Source organism: Pelobates fuscus, chromosome 3, assembly GCF_036172605.1.
Source record: "Pelobates fuscus isolate aPelFus1 chromosome 3, aPelFus1.pri, whole genome shotgun sequence".
NCBI classification, from domain to species: Eukaryota; Metazoa; Chordata; class Amphibia; order Anura; family Pelobatidae; genus Pelobates; species Pelobates fuscus.
In genome coordinates, this window is record NC_086319.1 from 156,199,537 (window position 1) to 156,217,298 (window position 17,762).

Consider the following 17,762-nt stretch of genomic DNA (forward strand, 5'->3'; position numbering starts at 1 on the left):
TCAACATTCAGCAAGAGTCAGGAGACTGCCTATAAACTGCTCACGAGATGGTACCACACACCAGCTACTGCGCACCACATAAACTCTCAAGACTCCCGCCTATGCTGGAGGTGTGAGAAGGAGATAGGCACACTCTTACACATTTGGTGGAATTGCGAACTGATTCAACCGTTCTGGCACACTATCCACCAAATCATAGCCCGCTTCTCAGATAACCCCCCACCCCTTGAACCGGCAGCTATGCTGCTCCACCACACGCCCACCCCCACGTCCAAATATAAAAAGACACTCACGATCCGAATCATTAATGTAGCAAAACAATTAATCCCACAGTTTTGGAAGAATAAAACGGCCCCGCCCTTATCTCAGTGGTTTGCCCAAATGGAGGACCTCAGAGCAGTTGAGGAACTTATCATGTACGCGGCTGGCCCGCAAAAACAACAGCAGACTTACCTAGACATATGGACGCAGTGGATACTGACGACAACGAAACCGGAATTCCAGTCCATGCTAACGGACTACACGACCGATACCCCAAGACTAACAACAGCGGAGACAGTAGACTAACCCTATCCCCTCTTCCCTACCTGGACCCTGCCCCCTTTTTCCCTGACTCCCTTACTTCGGACCGACTAGAGAGACGGAAACCTGTAACCAAGAGCAAGCAGACACTTTAGGCTGCATGAACACGAGCATTGGGCACTGACGACTAACGTGCACAACCATGCCCATCGGCCTAACCGACCTACACACCTGAAGACCTGGTCGGTAGCCGAACCCGCAATGCCCATTGCGATCTTACATGCCACCAGACCTAACTCACGATAGCTACGGATCTGGCCAGACGAATATTGCTTGCAGACTTCTGAAGTACACCTGTGAGCTCTGAGCTTTATAGGGCCTGCGCGCCCACAAGAATTTGTTATTGTTTTTTTTGTTTACGGATACTATGGTTATGTGAAGTATGACACAGCAGTTTTGATCACTGACGAGGACCTGCGAGTCCACTTCTACATGGGGCCTGCGCGCCCACAAGTTTATATTTGTGCTTTACTGTTTTCCTATGGTTGGCCTCACGTTGAGTCCTAAATATTGCTAACAACTGTACGAGGAGACTTGCACGTCTCGGAATGATTCACATAATTTTGAAATAAAAATCATATTTACAAAAAAAAAAGAAAGTAGCTACCTGCTAGTGTGTCCTATTGGGTCTTGAATGAGATTATAGGAGACTGGTATCCTACATATAGCATGATCCCACTCCATGAGAGTCTAGTGTGGCTGAGCTATGTTCTCAGCCAGCTAAGGAGAGAATGTGGGAAGGGAGAACTATACGTGTCTAGAGCAGCATTTCCCAATCTGTGTGGAGAACAAAATTGGCGTTACACTGAAATTTGCCTATCGGGTGGCCCATGCACTTAGGGCACATTGATCGATATTCCTGAACAGGGGCCAGGTCAGACGCCACAGCCATTTAAGAGCAAGTCCAGGCCCCAAATAGTATGGGATGCTGGGAGGAACTGACAGCGTGTCACATCCTCCCAGGCATAGAGCGCACCAGCAGGGTGGACCGAAGGCAGGAGAAGGGAGAAAGCAGTAGCCCGCCCAAGCAGCAGCACCCCAGCCCCCAGCAGCAGCCAGCAGCACTCCAGCCCCCAGCAGCACTCCAAGCAACTCACCCTCCTGCAAATAAAAGGTAACATAACAGGAGGGTGACTGCAAATATAATCATTATGACCCGTGTGTGTGTTTATGTATCTGTGTGTGTATGTATGCAAATTGAGAAAGCTGCAAATCTTGGTAACACTTTAATTATTGGAGATTTTAATTACCCAGACATAAATTGGGACATAGGGACTAGTAGCTCAGCAAAGGGAATTAGGTTTTTAAACTTGTTAAATGACAACTTCATGTCACAACTTGTACAAGCACCAACTAGAATGGACGCTTGTCTGGACCTGGTTTTAACAAACAACGTTGATCTTTTGACCAACATTCAAGTAGGTGAGCACTTGGGAAATAGTGATCACAATATAGTGTCCTTTGAAATAAACTCAAAAAAACAAAAGCACATGGGGTATACTAAAACATATAATTTTAAAAAGGCCAATTTCAATAAGATAAGGGAAGCTTTACAATATATTGACTGGCATAAACTCTTTAGTGAAAAGAACACTGAGGATAAGTGGATCATCTTCCAACAAATATTAGAAAGGTACATTTCTCAGTATGTACCATTGGGAAATAAGTATAAAAGAAACAAATTAAAACCAATGTGGCTTAGTAGAGAAGTAAAACAAGAGATTAAAAATAAGAAAAGGGCATTTAAAGCATTTAAATCAGACAAATCAGATGCATCTTATAAAAGATATAAGAAAGCAAATAATGCGTGCAAAAAGGCAATTAAACTTGCTAAACTTCAAAATGAAAAAATGATAGCTAAAGAGAGCAAAACCAACCCCAAAGCATTTTTTAAGTACATAAATTCCAAAAAACCCAAAAATGAAAGTATAGGTACACTTAAAACTGAAACGGGGGTGTTAGTTAATGAAGACCAAGAAAAGGCAGGAATTCTAAATAACTATTTCTCCTCCGTATATATTAAAGAAGAACCCATGGCAATAGATGTGCAAATGATTGCTACTAAAAACTTGCAGAATAATTGTAATTGGTTAACTCAAGACAATGTGCTGCAGCAACTAAAGAAAGTTAATATAAACAAAGCTCCAGGGCCTGACGGTATCCATCCACGTGTACTTAAGGAACTAAGTGTAGAAATAAGTGAACCTCTGTTTTTAATCTTTCAAGATTCTTTTCTTTCAGGAAGTGTTCCGGAGGATTGGAGGAAGGCAGATGTGGTTCCTATATTCAAAAAGGGTTCAAAATCCTTGCCTGGAAATTATAGACCTGTGAGCTTAACTTCTGTGGCTGGTAAAATATTTGAAAGGTTATTAAGGGATAATATTCAAGAATTCCTTGAGAAGAATATGGTTATCAGCAAAAATCAGCACGGTTTTATGAAGCACAGGTCATGTCAAACTAACTTGATTGCGTTCTACGAAGAAGTAAGTAGAAGTATAGATCAGGGTGTTGCAGTGGATGTGATCTATTTGGATTTTGCCAAGGCATTTGATACAGTTCCACACAAAAGATTAGTGTTCAAACTCAAGGAAATCGGTCTCGATGAAAATGCTTGTTCTTGGGTAGAACATTGGCTTAAAAACAGAATACAAAGAGTTGTCGTTAATGGTAAATTTTCAAGCTGGACAGAGGTGGCAAGTGGTGTCCCTCAGGGGTCTGTTCTGGGACCCCTTCTATTTAACATTTTTATAAATGATCTTGAAGACAGCATTGAAAGTCATGTTTCAGTGTTTGCAGATGACACAAAACTTTGTAAAATAATACAATGTGAGCAAGATATTACTTTGCTGCAGAAGGATTTAGATAGACTGGAGGACTGGGCACTCAAATGGCAGATGAAATTTAATGTTGAAAAATGCAAAGTTATGCACTTCGGCGTAAAGAATACACAAGCAAGGTATACCCTTAATGGAAGCGAATTAGGGATAACAACACACGAAAAGGACTTGGGAATTGTTATAGACAACAAACTATGCAACAATGTGCAATGTCAATCAGCAGTGGCCAAGGCCAGTAAGGTATTGTCATGCATGAAAAAGGGCATTCATTCTCGGGACGAGAATATCATTTTGCCTCTCTATAAATCACTGGTAAGACCACATATTGAATATGCTGTGCAATTTTGGGCACCTGTTCTAAAGAAGGATATCATGGCACTAGAAAAAGTGCAGAGGCGGGCTACAAAATTAATAAAAGGAATGGAACATATCAGCTATGAAGAAAGGTTAACAAATTTAAACCTATTTAGTTTAGAAAAACGTCGCCTGAGAGGGGATATGATAACATTATACAAATATATTCGGGGCCAATACAAACCATTGTGTGGAAATCTATTCACAAACCGGACTTTACATAGGACACGAGGCCATGCGTTTAGACTGGAAGAAAGAAGATTTCGTCTAAGGCAAAGGAAAGGGTTTTTTACTGTAAGAACAATCAGGATGTGGAATTCTCTGCCTGAAGAAGTGGTTTTATCAGAGTCCATACAGATGTTCAAACAGCTACTAGATGCATACTTGCAAAGACAGAATATTCAAGGATATAATCTTTCAATGTAGGGTAATAACTGCTTGATTCAAGGATAAATCTGACTGCCATTCTGGGGTCAAGAAGGAATTTTTTGTCCTAGCTTGTTGCAAAATTGTGCTTCAAACTGGGTTTTTTTTTTTTTTTTTTTCTTTTGGATCAACAGCAAAAAACAGGTGTGAGGAAGGCTGAACTTGATGGACGCAAGTCTCTTTTCAGCTATCTAACTATGTAACTATGTATGTATCTGTGTGTCAAGGTGTGCATATGTTACTGTGTGTATCTGTGTGCCAGGGTGTGAGTCTGAGTGTGTGTATGTGCCAGTGTGTTTGTCTCTGTGTAAAGATGTATATCTGAGTGTCAATGTGTGTATATCTGTGTGTCAGTGTATCTGTCAGTGTGTGGGTACCTGTGTGTCAGTGTGTATGTGGCAGTGTGTACTGGCACTGTGTATAAAGATGTGTATCTGAGTGTCAATCTGCGTATCTGTGTACGTGCCAGTGTGTATCTGTGTGTCAGTGTATCTGTCAGTGTGTCAGTATTTGTATCTGAGTGTGTATGAATGTGCCATTTTTTATATATGTGTGTTGGTGTGTGCATCTGTTTGTGTGTGTATGTGTCAGTGTTAAACATGTGCAATTAGTTTCGGTCCGAATAGGAATTCGGACGAATTTCGGACAATTCGGACATTCGGGTACTTCCGAATGGCCGAAGTGCCGAAGCACAGTATTGCCTAAGTACTAATATACTTACCCAGTGAAAGAAGAAGAATGTTACATTGTATACAATTTTAAATACTAGGTCCCCCCTTTATTTTACTGTAGGGCCCCCACCCCTGAGCGGTGGGTGGGGGCCCTACAGTAAAATAAGGGGGGGGACCTAGTGTCCTCCCCCCTGGCCCCTACCCTTGAGCGGTGGGTGGGAGCCCCGAAAAACGTCCCCTCCCCCCCAGGTGACTAGAGGTCCCCAAACCCCTAGTCACCCCCTTCCCCCTAATAAAAATTATCCCCCTACCTACCCCCCTCACCCTAAAAATAATGAGGGGGCGACCTTTAAAGCGGCACTGTCATGCCGAACTTACCTTTCCTCAATCTCTTCCTCTTCTCCCCCTCTCTCAGGATCTGTTCTTCTTTTCTTCCTGTCTTCTTTAGTTTTCTTTAAAACCATAAGACAAAGTAGGGACTCTTTGTCTTATGGGATTCCTCCGCTTGACCAGCTCTGACCAGCGGAGGAGCAAAGTGTGCTTCATTTCCGCTGGTCAGAGCAATTTTCCCATGATCCCTAGCTTTCCTCCCTGTTCCCACAATGCTTCCTGTCAGTATTGCCGAACGTCCTGTCACTTAGACAGAACGCCGGCAAAACTGCCGAATTGCATCCTAACAGAATGAGCACTGTTTCTCCATTGGTGTTAGGATGCAATTCGGTACTTTGTTTGTATCGGAATTTCATTCTAATGAATGAAACTCCGATCCTATTCATTGCCGCGGCTGCATCTTGCAGCCGCTTAGTAGATAACTCCCTAATTCTCACGGTATCAGGGAGCTATCTACTAAAAGGCTGAAATACCTGAATTGGTCTTTCAGCCAACTTTACTAATACTAAGTAAAGATTACTTAGTATTAGTAAATAATATGCCCCTACTCGCTATACCGCGAGTAGGGGCATGTCTAGTAAGCAGTGAGCAGCCTGTGGCTGCTCACTGTAAAAAACAAAAAACAAAAAAAAACTAATAAACACCCCCCCTCCCCTGCGCGGGGGTTAAAGATTGGGGGGGGGGCCCTAATAAAACAATAAGGGGGGGGACCTACTGTCCTCCCCCCCCGGCCCCCACCCCTGAGCGGTGGGTGGGGGCCCTAATAAAACAATAAGGGGGGGGGACCTACTGTCCTCCCCCCCGGCCCCCACCCCTGAGCGGTGGGTGGTGGCCCTAATAAAACAATAAGGGGGGGGTCCTATTGTCCTCCCCCCTGGCCCCCACCCATGCGCGGTGGGTGGGGGCCCTAATAAAACAATAAGGGGGGGGACCTACTGTCCTCCCCCCCCGGCCCCCACCCCTGAGCGGTGGGTGGGGGCCCTAATAAAACAATAAGGGGGGGACCTATTGTCCTTCCCCCCCTGGCCCCCACCCCTGCGCGGTGGGTGGGGGCCCTAATAAAAACAATAAGGGGGGGGGACCTACTGTCCTCCCCCCTGGCCCCCACCCCTGAGCGGTGGGTGGGGGCCCTAATAAAAACAATAAGGGGGGGGACCTACTGTCCTCCCCCCTGGCCCCCACCCCTGCGCGGTGGGTGGGGGCCCTAATAAAAACAATAAGGGGGGGGACCTACTGTCCTCCCCCCTAGCCCCCACCCCTGCACGGTGGGTGGGGGCCCTAAATGACCCCCCCCCCCCCCATCAAGGTGACTAGGGGTCCCAAGCCCCTAGTCACCCCCCACCCAAAACATTCTATCCCCTACCTACCCCCCTCACCCTAAAAATAGTGAGGGGGGAATAAAATAACTAACCTGTAAAAAAAAAAAAATTAAACTTGCCATTTGACGTCTTCTTTTTTCTAAATTCTTCTTACTTCAGCCCCCCAAAAGGCCAAATAAAAATCCATAAACCCGTCGCACTTTAAAAAAAAAAAAAAAACGAGCGCAAACAAAAATTAATCCATCTTCACCCATGGAGGGCACGCCGCGTACTGAGCTCCGCAGGGCGGGTCACGGCTTATAAAGCCTTGCCCCGCCCTGCAATTAGGCTTAGAACACAATGATTGGTTGGTTTAAGCCAATCATAGTGCTCTGTGTCATTTTACACAGCGTGGGAAAGTTCAATTTTCCCACGCTGTGTAAAATGACACAGAGCACTGTGATTGGATGGCTTGAAATCCATCCAATCACACTGCTCTGTGTCATTTTACAAGCGTGGGAAAGTTCTTTGGGATTTCCCCACGCTTGTAAAATGACACAGAGCACTGTGATTGGATGGTTTGAAAACCATCCAATCACAGTGATCTGTCATTTTACACAGCGTGGGAAAGTTCTTTTGAATTTTCCCACGCTGTGTAAAATGACACAGAGCACTCTGATTGGCTTAAACCAACCAATCATTGTTTTCTAAGCCTAATTGCAGGGCGGGGCAAGGCTTTATAAGCCTTGACCCGCCCTGCGGAGCTCAGTACGCGGCGTGCCCTCCATGGGTGAAGATGGATTCATTTTTGTTTGCGCTCGTTTTTTTTTTTTTTTTTTTTTTTTTTTTTTTAAAGTGCGACGGGTTTATGGATTTTTATTTGGCCTTTTGGGGGGCTGAAGTAAGAAGAATTTAGAAAAAAGAAGTCGTCAAATGGTAAGTTTATTTTTATTTTTTTTACAGGTTAGTTATTTTATTCCCCCCTCACTATTTTTAGGGTGAGGGGGGTAGGTAGGGGATAGAATGTTTTGGGTGGGGGGTGACTAGGGGCTTGGGACCCCTAGTCACCTTGATGGGGGGGGGTCATTTAGGGCCCCCACCCACCGCGCAAGGGTGGGGGCCAGGGGGGGAGGACAGTAGGTCCCCCCCCTTATTGTTTTATTAGGGCCCCCACCCACCGCGCAGGGGTGGGGGCCAGGGGGGGAGGACAGTAGGTCCCCCCCCCTTATTGTGTTATTAGGGCCCCCACCCACCGCTCAGGGGTGGGGCCAGGGGGGGAGGACAGTAGGTCCCCCCCCCTTATTGTTTTATTAGGGCCCCCACCCACCGCGCAGGGGTGGGGGCCAGGGGGGAGGACAGTAGGTCCCCCCCCTTATTGTTTTATTAGGGCCCCCACCCACCGCGCAGGGGTGGGGGCCGGGGGGGAGGACAGAAGGTCCCCCCCCCTTATTGTTTTATTAGGGCCCCCACCCACCGCGCAGGGGTGGGGGCCGGAGAGTGGGGGGGGACAGTAGGTCCCCCCCTTATTACCATTTTTTTTTTTTACAGTGAGCAGCCACAGGCTGCTCACTGTTTAGTGGTCATGCCCCTACTCGCGGTATAGCGAGTAGGGGTATTGGGGAGATTTTAATCTCCCTTGTGCTATTATGGGGGTCATATTGACCCCCATAGAGTGAGGGGGGACCTGGGGGGCTTATGAAGTGGTGGGGAGCACAGCTCCCCACCGCTTCTGTCTTTACATATTACAAGGAGGGAGCTGCACGCCGGTAGCTCCCTCCTTGTAATAAACTGAACGAACAAACTAACACTGATACACAGTGTTAGTTTGTTCATCTGATTTTTTCTATTCATTCATTCGTCTGTCTGATGAATGAATGAATAGGTGAAATTCCCGTTCGCATGTCCAGGTGTTTCACTGGGCATGTGCGGGAATCTCACAGTCTGTGTAGTGTGGGTAGATGACGTGTCCCACAGGGACTTCACCTACCCACACAAAGATGGCGGCGCCCTGAATAAAGATCGGGGCAGAAGATAAAGAATGAAAAAGAGGTAATGTGGGGGGCTTAGGGGCATTTGGGGGTGACTAGGGGGTCGATTGGATGTAGTGGAGGCGGGAGGGGGGTTAAAAAAAAAACGGGATTCGGCATGACAGTGCCGCTTTAACTAAGAACCTGTAAAAAAACAAACAAAAAAAAAAACTTACCATTCGATGTTTTCTTTCTTCTAAAATCTTATTTTTTCAGCCCCAAAAAAGGCCAAATAAAAATCCAAAATAACCGACGCAATTATAAAAAAAAAGAGTGCAAAAAAAATAATCTCCATCTTCACCCATGGAGGGCTCGACGCAGACTGAGCTCTGCAGGGCAGGGGAAGGCTTATAAAGCCTTGCCCCGCCCTGCAATTAGGCTCAGAGCACTCTGATTGGTGGGTTTAAGCCATCCAATCAGAGTGCTCTGACAGGTAAAAGAAGAGACTGACAGGTAAGTCTCTACATTTACCTGCCACAGCACTTTCATTGACTGGTTTGAAATCCACCAATCAGAGTGCTCTCTGTCATTTTACACAGCGTGGGAAAGTTCTTTGGAATTTTCCCACGCTGTGTAAGTTGACTCATAACTCTCTGATTGGTGGATTGGTTAATTAACGCTCTGTTAATTAAAAGTTTTGTGCTGTGGTTTATTTATGCCGGTACACAGCACTGTTGATTTTTCATTTAAATCTACAAACTATTACGCTATAGTTATCAGGTTATAAAAAAATTAAATTAAAAATTTATAATAGGAGTGAATATATTTCACATTGAAAGCTGTTTATACAGAACATAAATGGCATTATTCACACTAAACTTACACCTCCTTATAACAATATGGGCTTATAGAATCAGGTAGGTGGGGGGACCAGAAGGAGGTATCAATAGTTTGTGGGCCTGCCCATAAAGTGGGAATGGCATGTCTCTCATAGTGATCGTGTTGCAATGACAAGGATCAAGACACAATATGGTGCTCACAAACTCCCAAAATATAACTTTTATTAGGAATCCACAAGCATTTTTGCTGCTTTTACAGCAGCAAGGGGGTGTGCCAGTCTGCCATGTGGGCATGGCAGCCTAACAGGCACTCTAGCCAGACCAACTCACGGCAGACCATGCACAGATCCCTCCTGATGAAGAGCTCGTACTGCACTGATTGAGGACATTTCCCCGATTTCCCCAGATTTAGGAACCCCCAATTCAAAATGGACCTGCTGAACCTGTGAGACAATTGGGAAGTATAAAACAGTGAGTTGTGGCAATTTGAAAAAGGATTTGCTAGATTTAAACCTAAATTGCTAAGATGGGGATAGTCAACCCAATTCACTGAAGACTTGCAAGTCAACCCAATTTACTGAATATTTCAGCAATTTTGACTATACCTGCCAACTTGCAAGATGTGAAACTCATTATTCTAGTAGTAGAAATTCCCCAAATATTTAACAATTCGGAAAATGAACAGTCAAATGGGACTGTGGCACATGCTAGGAAATATTATGTAATGCTTAGAAGGTTAAATATAAACATACGTGGAAATGTATCAAATAATTTACAGAATTGCTGAACACGTAAAAGAAAGGAAAGATGCAATGCTGTAATAGATTTGTGCATGGCAAAAACAGAACATTTTGCAGGGTGCCTGAATTTCTATTCAGCTCAGCAGAATGTCAACACGAAAAATCTGATTCAAAAACTGAATCAGTTGAATCAGATGAGCCAAAATGGCACAAAATGGGCCAATCAGTGTACCGCAAAATATATACATCATATAATCTTATGTATACATTTAGCACACTGATAAAAGTATTTTTCCACCATTTGATTCACAGATCAGAATTTTTTTAATTGATTATCCTTTTTTTTGTGTGTGTGCGTGTGCCAGGGCAGAATTAAAAATCACAAACTGAAATTCAGGTACATTTCATCTCAGAGTTTAGGAATTCGACCCGATCAGCCCAGATTCAGGCAAACTGCAAGTCAGACTTGAATGAATCTCCATGTCTATGGTATATTGATGGACAGAACATTGAGATGAAATATTTCTTTTAGACGAAATATGAACCTCACAGGAATATTTTACTAACATATCAAAACATGTTAGCAACAACAGGTTAACAGCATAGGCTAAGAGCATTCTTAACTTTTTATGGACTTAAATGTGAAAATCGTTTCCTCAAATGAGGAAATGCTGCAAGTAGAGATGTCGCGAACATAAAATTTTCCATTCGCAAACGGCGAACGCGAACTTCCGCAAATGTTCGCGAACGGGCGAATCGGGAGAACCGCCATAGACTTCAATAGGCAGGCGAATTTTAAAACCCACAGGGACTCTTTCTGGCCACAATAGTGATGGAAAAGTTGTTTCAAGGGGACTAACACCTGGACTGTGGCATGCCGGAGGGGGATCCATAGCAAAACTCATAGGAAAATTACCATAGGAAAATTACATAGTTGATGCAGTCTGGTTTTAATCCATAAAGGGCATAAATCACCTAACATTTCTAAACTGTTTGGAATAACGTGCTTTAAAACATCAGGTATGATGTTGTATCGATCAGGTAGTGTAAGGGTTACGCCCGCTTAACAGTGACAGACCAAACTCCCCGTTTAACGCACAGCAAACAACCTCAAACAGTCCATTTGCACAACCACAAACTCCCCATTTGCACAAGGTTGGATACCAAGCTAGCCATGTCCCATTCCTTGTCCTCACTGATGTCATTGAAGGTCTCTTCCTCCACCCAGCCACGTACAACACCCAAGACCCCTGGGACGCCTGCTGTGTTTGGTCTTCCACCTCCTCAAAGCTACCTTCCTCCTCTGACTCCTCTTCTTCAGACTCCTCTCTCTGCATTGCCTCTCTCTGCGTTATTATAAGGTGTGTTAAGTAGTACTATTCCTATCAGTTTAATCCCTGTTACGTCCCCTATCAAGGGACGTGTATATGGCATCGATTTTAGGAACCGGGAGATGGAAAAAGATGCTTGGTCGGTCCTCCTACTTCAAATTTGGGGCACTGCGCGTGCAATCTAATGTGCCACCAGATAGGAGTGGTGTGTTAAGTAGTACTATTCTTATCAGTTTAATCCTTGTTACGTCCCCCTCATCAGGCCTTTTTTAGTCGAATGTATCGCCCACTGTCAGTCCCTTCGGGATCCATCCCTCATTCATCTTAATAAAGATGAGATAATCTAGACTTTTTTGACCTAGACAACTCAGCAAAGGAAGCGGCAGCGGGTACAACATCATCATCACCACACCGTACGTCCATGTGTGTAATGCTGCCTGACTGAGACATATCCCTGTTATCTACATCCTCTGGCAATAATGGTTGCGCATCACTCATGGACGCACAGACTCCAGCCGCCCAGGCTGACATACTCATCTGCGACTCTCCCAATATGGCGGCAGCTGCGTGTCCTCCTGGTACCAGCAAAGCATGGTAGGATATTGAGTCTAAGCTGGACAGACTCTTTAACCCCTTCAGGACGGAGTCAATAGTGCACGTTCTGATCAAAACAAAATGTAAACAAAAACTGGAATTTGCGCTATATGTCTGTTCAACCGTAGTTCCCCTCTTTCAAATTATATGCACCCACACTTATTATATATCATTTTGTTCAGGAGAAACAGGGCTTTAATCTATCATTAACTATTCATATATGGAACATAATTTATTATGAATAAAATAAAAAAAAAGGTGAGAAAATAAGATTTTTTTTTTAAATTTGTATTTCCGTCTGCCATTTTAGCTGTGAATGTCATAATACTGTTAGGTTTTACTGCAAAAAAATGCGCATATTTGTAATCAGCGATGTCTCACGAGTACAACAGTACCCCCCATTAACAGGTTTTATGGTGTTTTGGAAAGTTACAGGGTCAAATATAGAACGTTCCATTTTCAAATTGAAATTTTCCAGATTAGTAATGTTACCTTTGAGACGGTGTGGTAGCCCAGGAAAGAGAATTACCCCCATAATGGCATACCATTTGAAAAATTAGTCAAGCCAAGGTATTGAAAGTGGGGTATGTTTAGTCTTTTTTAGTAGCCACTTAGTCACAAACACTGGCCAAAATTAGCGTTCATATTTGTTTTTGTGTGAAAAAAGCAAAAAACGAATATTTGGCCAGTGTTTGTGACTAAGTGGCTACTAAGAAAGACTGGACATACCCCACTTGCAATACCTCGGGTTGTCTACTTTTGCAAATGGTATGCCATCATGGGGGTAATTCTCATTCCTGGGCTACCATACGCTCTCAAAGGCAACATAACCAATCTGGCAAATTTCAATGTGAAAAAAATGAAATGCAAGCCTTATATGTGACTCTCTAACTTTCCAAAACACCATAAAACCTGTACATGGGGGGTACTGTTATTCTCGGGAGACTTCACTAAACACAAATATTAGTGTTTTAAAACCGTAAAACATATTACAACAATAATATAGACCATAAAAGTGCCGTTCGTTTGTAAAAAATGCGAAAAACGTCACTTTTACTTAAAATATCATTGTTGTAATACAATTTACCAGTTTGAAACACTAATATTTGAGTTCAGTGAAGTCTCCCGAGTAAAACAGTACCCCCTATGTACAGGTTTTATGGTGTCTTGGAGAGTTACAGGGTCAAATATAGTGCTTGCGAATTAAATTCTCTGCACTTTCTCCCTGTGTTGTCAGGCATGTCAATCAAATTTTAATTAATCAAATCACATAATTACGTTAAAAGATTATTTAAATATACACGTAGAATTTTAATATATATGCATTTATAGGTATTTAAATTCTACGTGTATACTAATGTAATCTTTTCTGTAATTATATGTATTTATCTATATATATATATTTGCGGTTATTTGTATTTTATACAACGATAGATATATATAGAATGTCATTCTAAGTGTATTTTGTTACCGATATATATATATTAATAACAAAATACAGTTAGAATGAAATTACATATGCATATATAATTTATATTAAATTTTGTTTCAATATTTTATTTATTTATTTTATTATTTTATTTATTTATTATTTTAATTATACGTATTTATATATAATATATATATGTACATCTATTATATATATAATATATATACATATTATATATATGTAACGTCATTCTAAGTGTATTTTAATATTAATTTATATACTTATATTAATATTAAAATACACGTTGCATGACGTTACATATATATAATATGTATATATATTATATATATAATATATATACATATTATATATATATTAAAATATATTTAATTTATTTTTAAACATGTTTATTTTATTTTTTTTACACCTCCTACCAGCAGGGGGACTGTCTGATATTTCAAACAGTCCCCCTGCTGGCAGATCCATAGCCAGCTATAGGGGGCCATGTGATCGCTCTTTGAGAGCGATCACATGGCCCCCGGGGGCCTCATTTGCCGGAGGGGGGCTGCCTGGGCTCTCAGGCAGACCCCCAGAAGAGGATCGCGGCGGAGGTGAGTAGTTGCTGGCTCCTGGGGGCTTAAACCGTTACGGCGTTCCATGCCGCCGCAACGGCTTTAAAGCCCATTTAAAGCGCGACGGCATGGAACGCCGTAACGGCGTTAAGGGGTTAATCAATTTTGGAAGCAAATAACAAGCAGGAAGCCCCAACAAGCTCCACCACAGCCCCAACAAGCTCCACCACAGCTAAGCGAAGCAGTCCCCATTAAAATCCACCAACGCAAAAGGCGTCGAAGACGGGACCGGAGGCACAAACAGAAATGCAGAGCCTGCCCCACGTCAAGCACTCGCCTCCACCTTAAGCCACCACAATCCCGCATCGGACGTGAAGCACCACCAGGACAGATCCGACCACCCGACAAAACAAGCTTCCACCACCTCAAGCCACGAATCCGGCACTCAGCCAGAGACTTGCCTTTGTTGTTACAGGTATCAGGGACTCCCAGGGTCTGCACCTGGCACCCAGAAGGGATCGGATGAGCACAAGCCGTAAACAGCAGCCTGCCAAGCATGTCCCATTATAGCCGATCCTCCACACCATGCCTGTGATCACATGAACTGCTCTCTGCACATTAGCTAATCGTAAAGTAGCAAGCGTTTAAACATGTCATTATTTCACCTCCTAAAGAGTTTATTGTTGTAGTTCCTTACATGCCTTTACATTAACTGTTCATGTATTATGTTATTCACTAGTCTCATCTCATGGGGCAACTCACACTTGATTTATAACAAGTGGTGGAGCTGCTGATATAAATACACAGTTGATAACGTGCAAGCTACACCCTAAACATGACAGCCATCTTTCACAACAATGTACTGCTATATACTCATACCCTCAGTGCAACTAGCCATGATATACGCACGTTCAGCCTAGCATGCTCAAATATAACACACTTCTGTCTAAAAAAAAAATACAAAAAAAAAAGAATGCAGCTTCCGAATGAATCTAAAATGGATGCTGTCCAGGAGGTGGGAGAGTCTAGGAGGGAGGGTCTGCTGCTGATTGGCTGGAATGTGTCTGCTGACTGTGAGGTACAGGGTCAAAGTTTACTCAATGATGACGAATAGGGGGCGGACCAAACATCGCATATGTTCGCCATCCGTGGTGAACGCGAACAAGCTATGTTCGCCAGGAACTATTCGCCAGCGAACTGTTCGGGACATCTCTAGCTGCAAGCACAGCTCTTTTATTGTGGAGGGGAGCAGTTTACCCCAGGTTTGGTGGGAAGCAATATGTGCAATACCTCTTTTTCCAAATACATTAATTATAGAGAATACAGTTTGCAATCTATCATTCTAGTAAAGCTATCTGAATGGTATTGCCTTTCTCCATTATTATTATTGGCATGCCTAAGGACTGTAGATTTTTATAGAGACAAATATATATATATATATATATAACAAATTCCAGAGAAAAATTCTATAACATGGGCACTTAGTAGAAATAAGTTGGTTTCCACAGTGATAACTATTTTTTTTTTTACACATTTTAGTCCACAATTATTCTTCATGTCCCCTTTATAAAGGGATAATAATATAGGACAAAATGTCCTTCAACAGCAAAGAGTCCAACATTCCACCACTAACAATCATTTAGTAGTACAAAAATTAGCCTCTAGTTAATTTTATTTGTAAGAATTTCCATGGATATATAAACTTGCCAATTAAATAACATATTTACTTAAAAAGACACAAGCAATATTGTTTTTCCTGTTGAGAGAATTTTTAGAGTCAAGCTATAAAAATATACTGAAATGTAATCATGTACAGAGTCATCTAAATGAAGGCAGTTTTTTTTTCTGTATACAGCTTTAATACATACATATTTCAATTTTATCTAAAACTAGAAGAACATCTTTGTAGACATAACCATATAACTAAACCTAAAAATTGACTTCCAACCATCGGTTGCCAATTGAAGGCACTTGCAAACTACTTTGTTAGTGCCCCAAGCTTTTCATTGAGGCTCCTACCCAAATGACCTTCATATGTTACTTATATGACTGTTGAATATTGACAAGCCATTATATCGTAGTTAGGGAGAGGTTAATGGAGCACTATAAAGTTTAAAAAGGTTAAAATAGAAATCCTATTGTGGGCTAATTCTTTTATATTTGCTTTGTCACATCTTGGAATAGCTTCTATAAACTTCTATGAAAATACCTCTTTGTACTTACACTGCTAGGATGCCACAATGGTAGAGGCAGCAGAAGCAAAGGGATAGTAACCGCCAGTACAAGGTTTTTGGATCTGGAAAGCTGGGTCCATAATGCCATTCTGACCAGTCCCAAGGCACAGGCTGTATGTTAAGCTCTTGTCCTCTCCTTGTTGTGTCTACTAGAGAAATCTCTTTTGCAAATCTAAAATCTTATGACGCTCATTAATCCTTGACCATGCCACCCCCCTCATTTAAACAGTGATTTAGGTAGAACCTGTTAGCTTGTTCTTAGCTAGAAATATTTCCAAGGATACCATTCTCAAGGATTAAAATCGATTGCACTTTTTCAGTAATAAATATAAACTCTTGTTTTTAAATGCCCTCTAATGCTAATGTAGAAAAAAGTGCACTTTATAATGGGTATACTGTCTAAATGCTGTGTAAATACATGTTGCTGCTGAATACCAATAATTTAAATAATTATATATATATATATATATATATATATATATATATATATATATATGGGGTACATTGACATTGTTGCATGCTTATGCAATGCATGATCATTTACTGTAACTAAAATAAATGCCCAATATTTTGCATAGATTAGGTGTTTTGAAATAACTAAAAAAAAAAACTAATATAATCTGTGAGCTTTGAAGTTGCTGTTTAGTGGATGAGTGAGTGTGCTGGATCTTGTGTATTGTTTACATAGGCCCTAGCAGCACCCCATTTATGCATGTTCAGGTGAGTGCAGCCCCCTGGTTTCATATATATATATATATTTGGGAGTCCTCCCTGTCACAGGGGCCTCATTCCAGGGCCCTATTTAGCCTTGTACTGCAGAGAGCCCCAGATGGATTTCCCTCCCAAGTAAGTGGGTTAATTTCATAACAGCAGACATTAGGCTGTCAGAGTAGGACCTGCCAAGAATGGGGTTCATTGACGTTGTGGCAGGCTATGATTGTATACTGTAACTAAACCCCCATTATTTTGCCTAGATTAGGTTATATACAGTGCCTTGCAAATGTATTCACCCCCCTTGGCATCTGTCGTGTTTTGTTGCCTCACAACCTGGAATTAACATGGATTGTTTGAGGATTTGCATAACTTAATTTACAGAATATGCCCACAACTTTGAAGATTTTTTTTTTTTTTTTTTTTATTGTGAAGCAAACAACAAATAGGACAAAATAACAGAAAAATTCAATGTGCATAACTATTCACCCCCCTAAAGTCAATACTTTGTAGAGCCACCTTTTGCGGCAATCACTGCTCCAAGTCGCTTTGGATAAGTCTCTATGAGCTTGCCACATCTTACCACTGGGATTTTTGACCATTCCTCCTTGCAAAATTGCTCCAACTCCTTCAAGTTGGATGGTTTGTGCTTGTGAACAGCAATCTTTAAGTCTGACCTCAGATTTTCTATTGGATTGAGGTCTGGGCTTTGACTAGGCCATTCCAACACATTTACATGTTTCCCTTTCAAGTGTTGCTTTAGTAGTGTGTTTGGGGTCATACAGGT

The 17,762-nt window shown here is 42.2% G+C and overlaps 1 protein-coding gene across 3 annotated transcripts in view; it reads right to left on the minus strand.

Moving 5' to 3' along the window:
• SLC13A4 (solute carrier family 13 member 4) overlaps positions 1 to 16,390 on the minus strand; it is a 155,315-nt gene extending 138,925 nt beyond the window's left edge. For all 3 annotated transcript variants that reach the window (XM_063447568.1, XM_063447569.1, XM_063447567.1), the window contains exon 1: positions 16,254 to 16,390. In XM_063447568.1, the coding sequence (XP_063303638.1) occupies positions 16,254 to 16,352 (99 nt within the window). In that variant the 5' untranslated portion in view covers positions 16,353 to 16,390. The remainder of the gene's footprint in view (positions 1 to 16,253) is intronic.
• Positions 16,391 to 17,762: the final 1,372 nt, after the last annotated feature.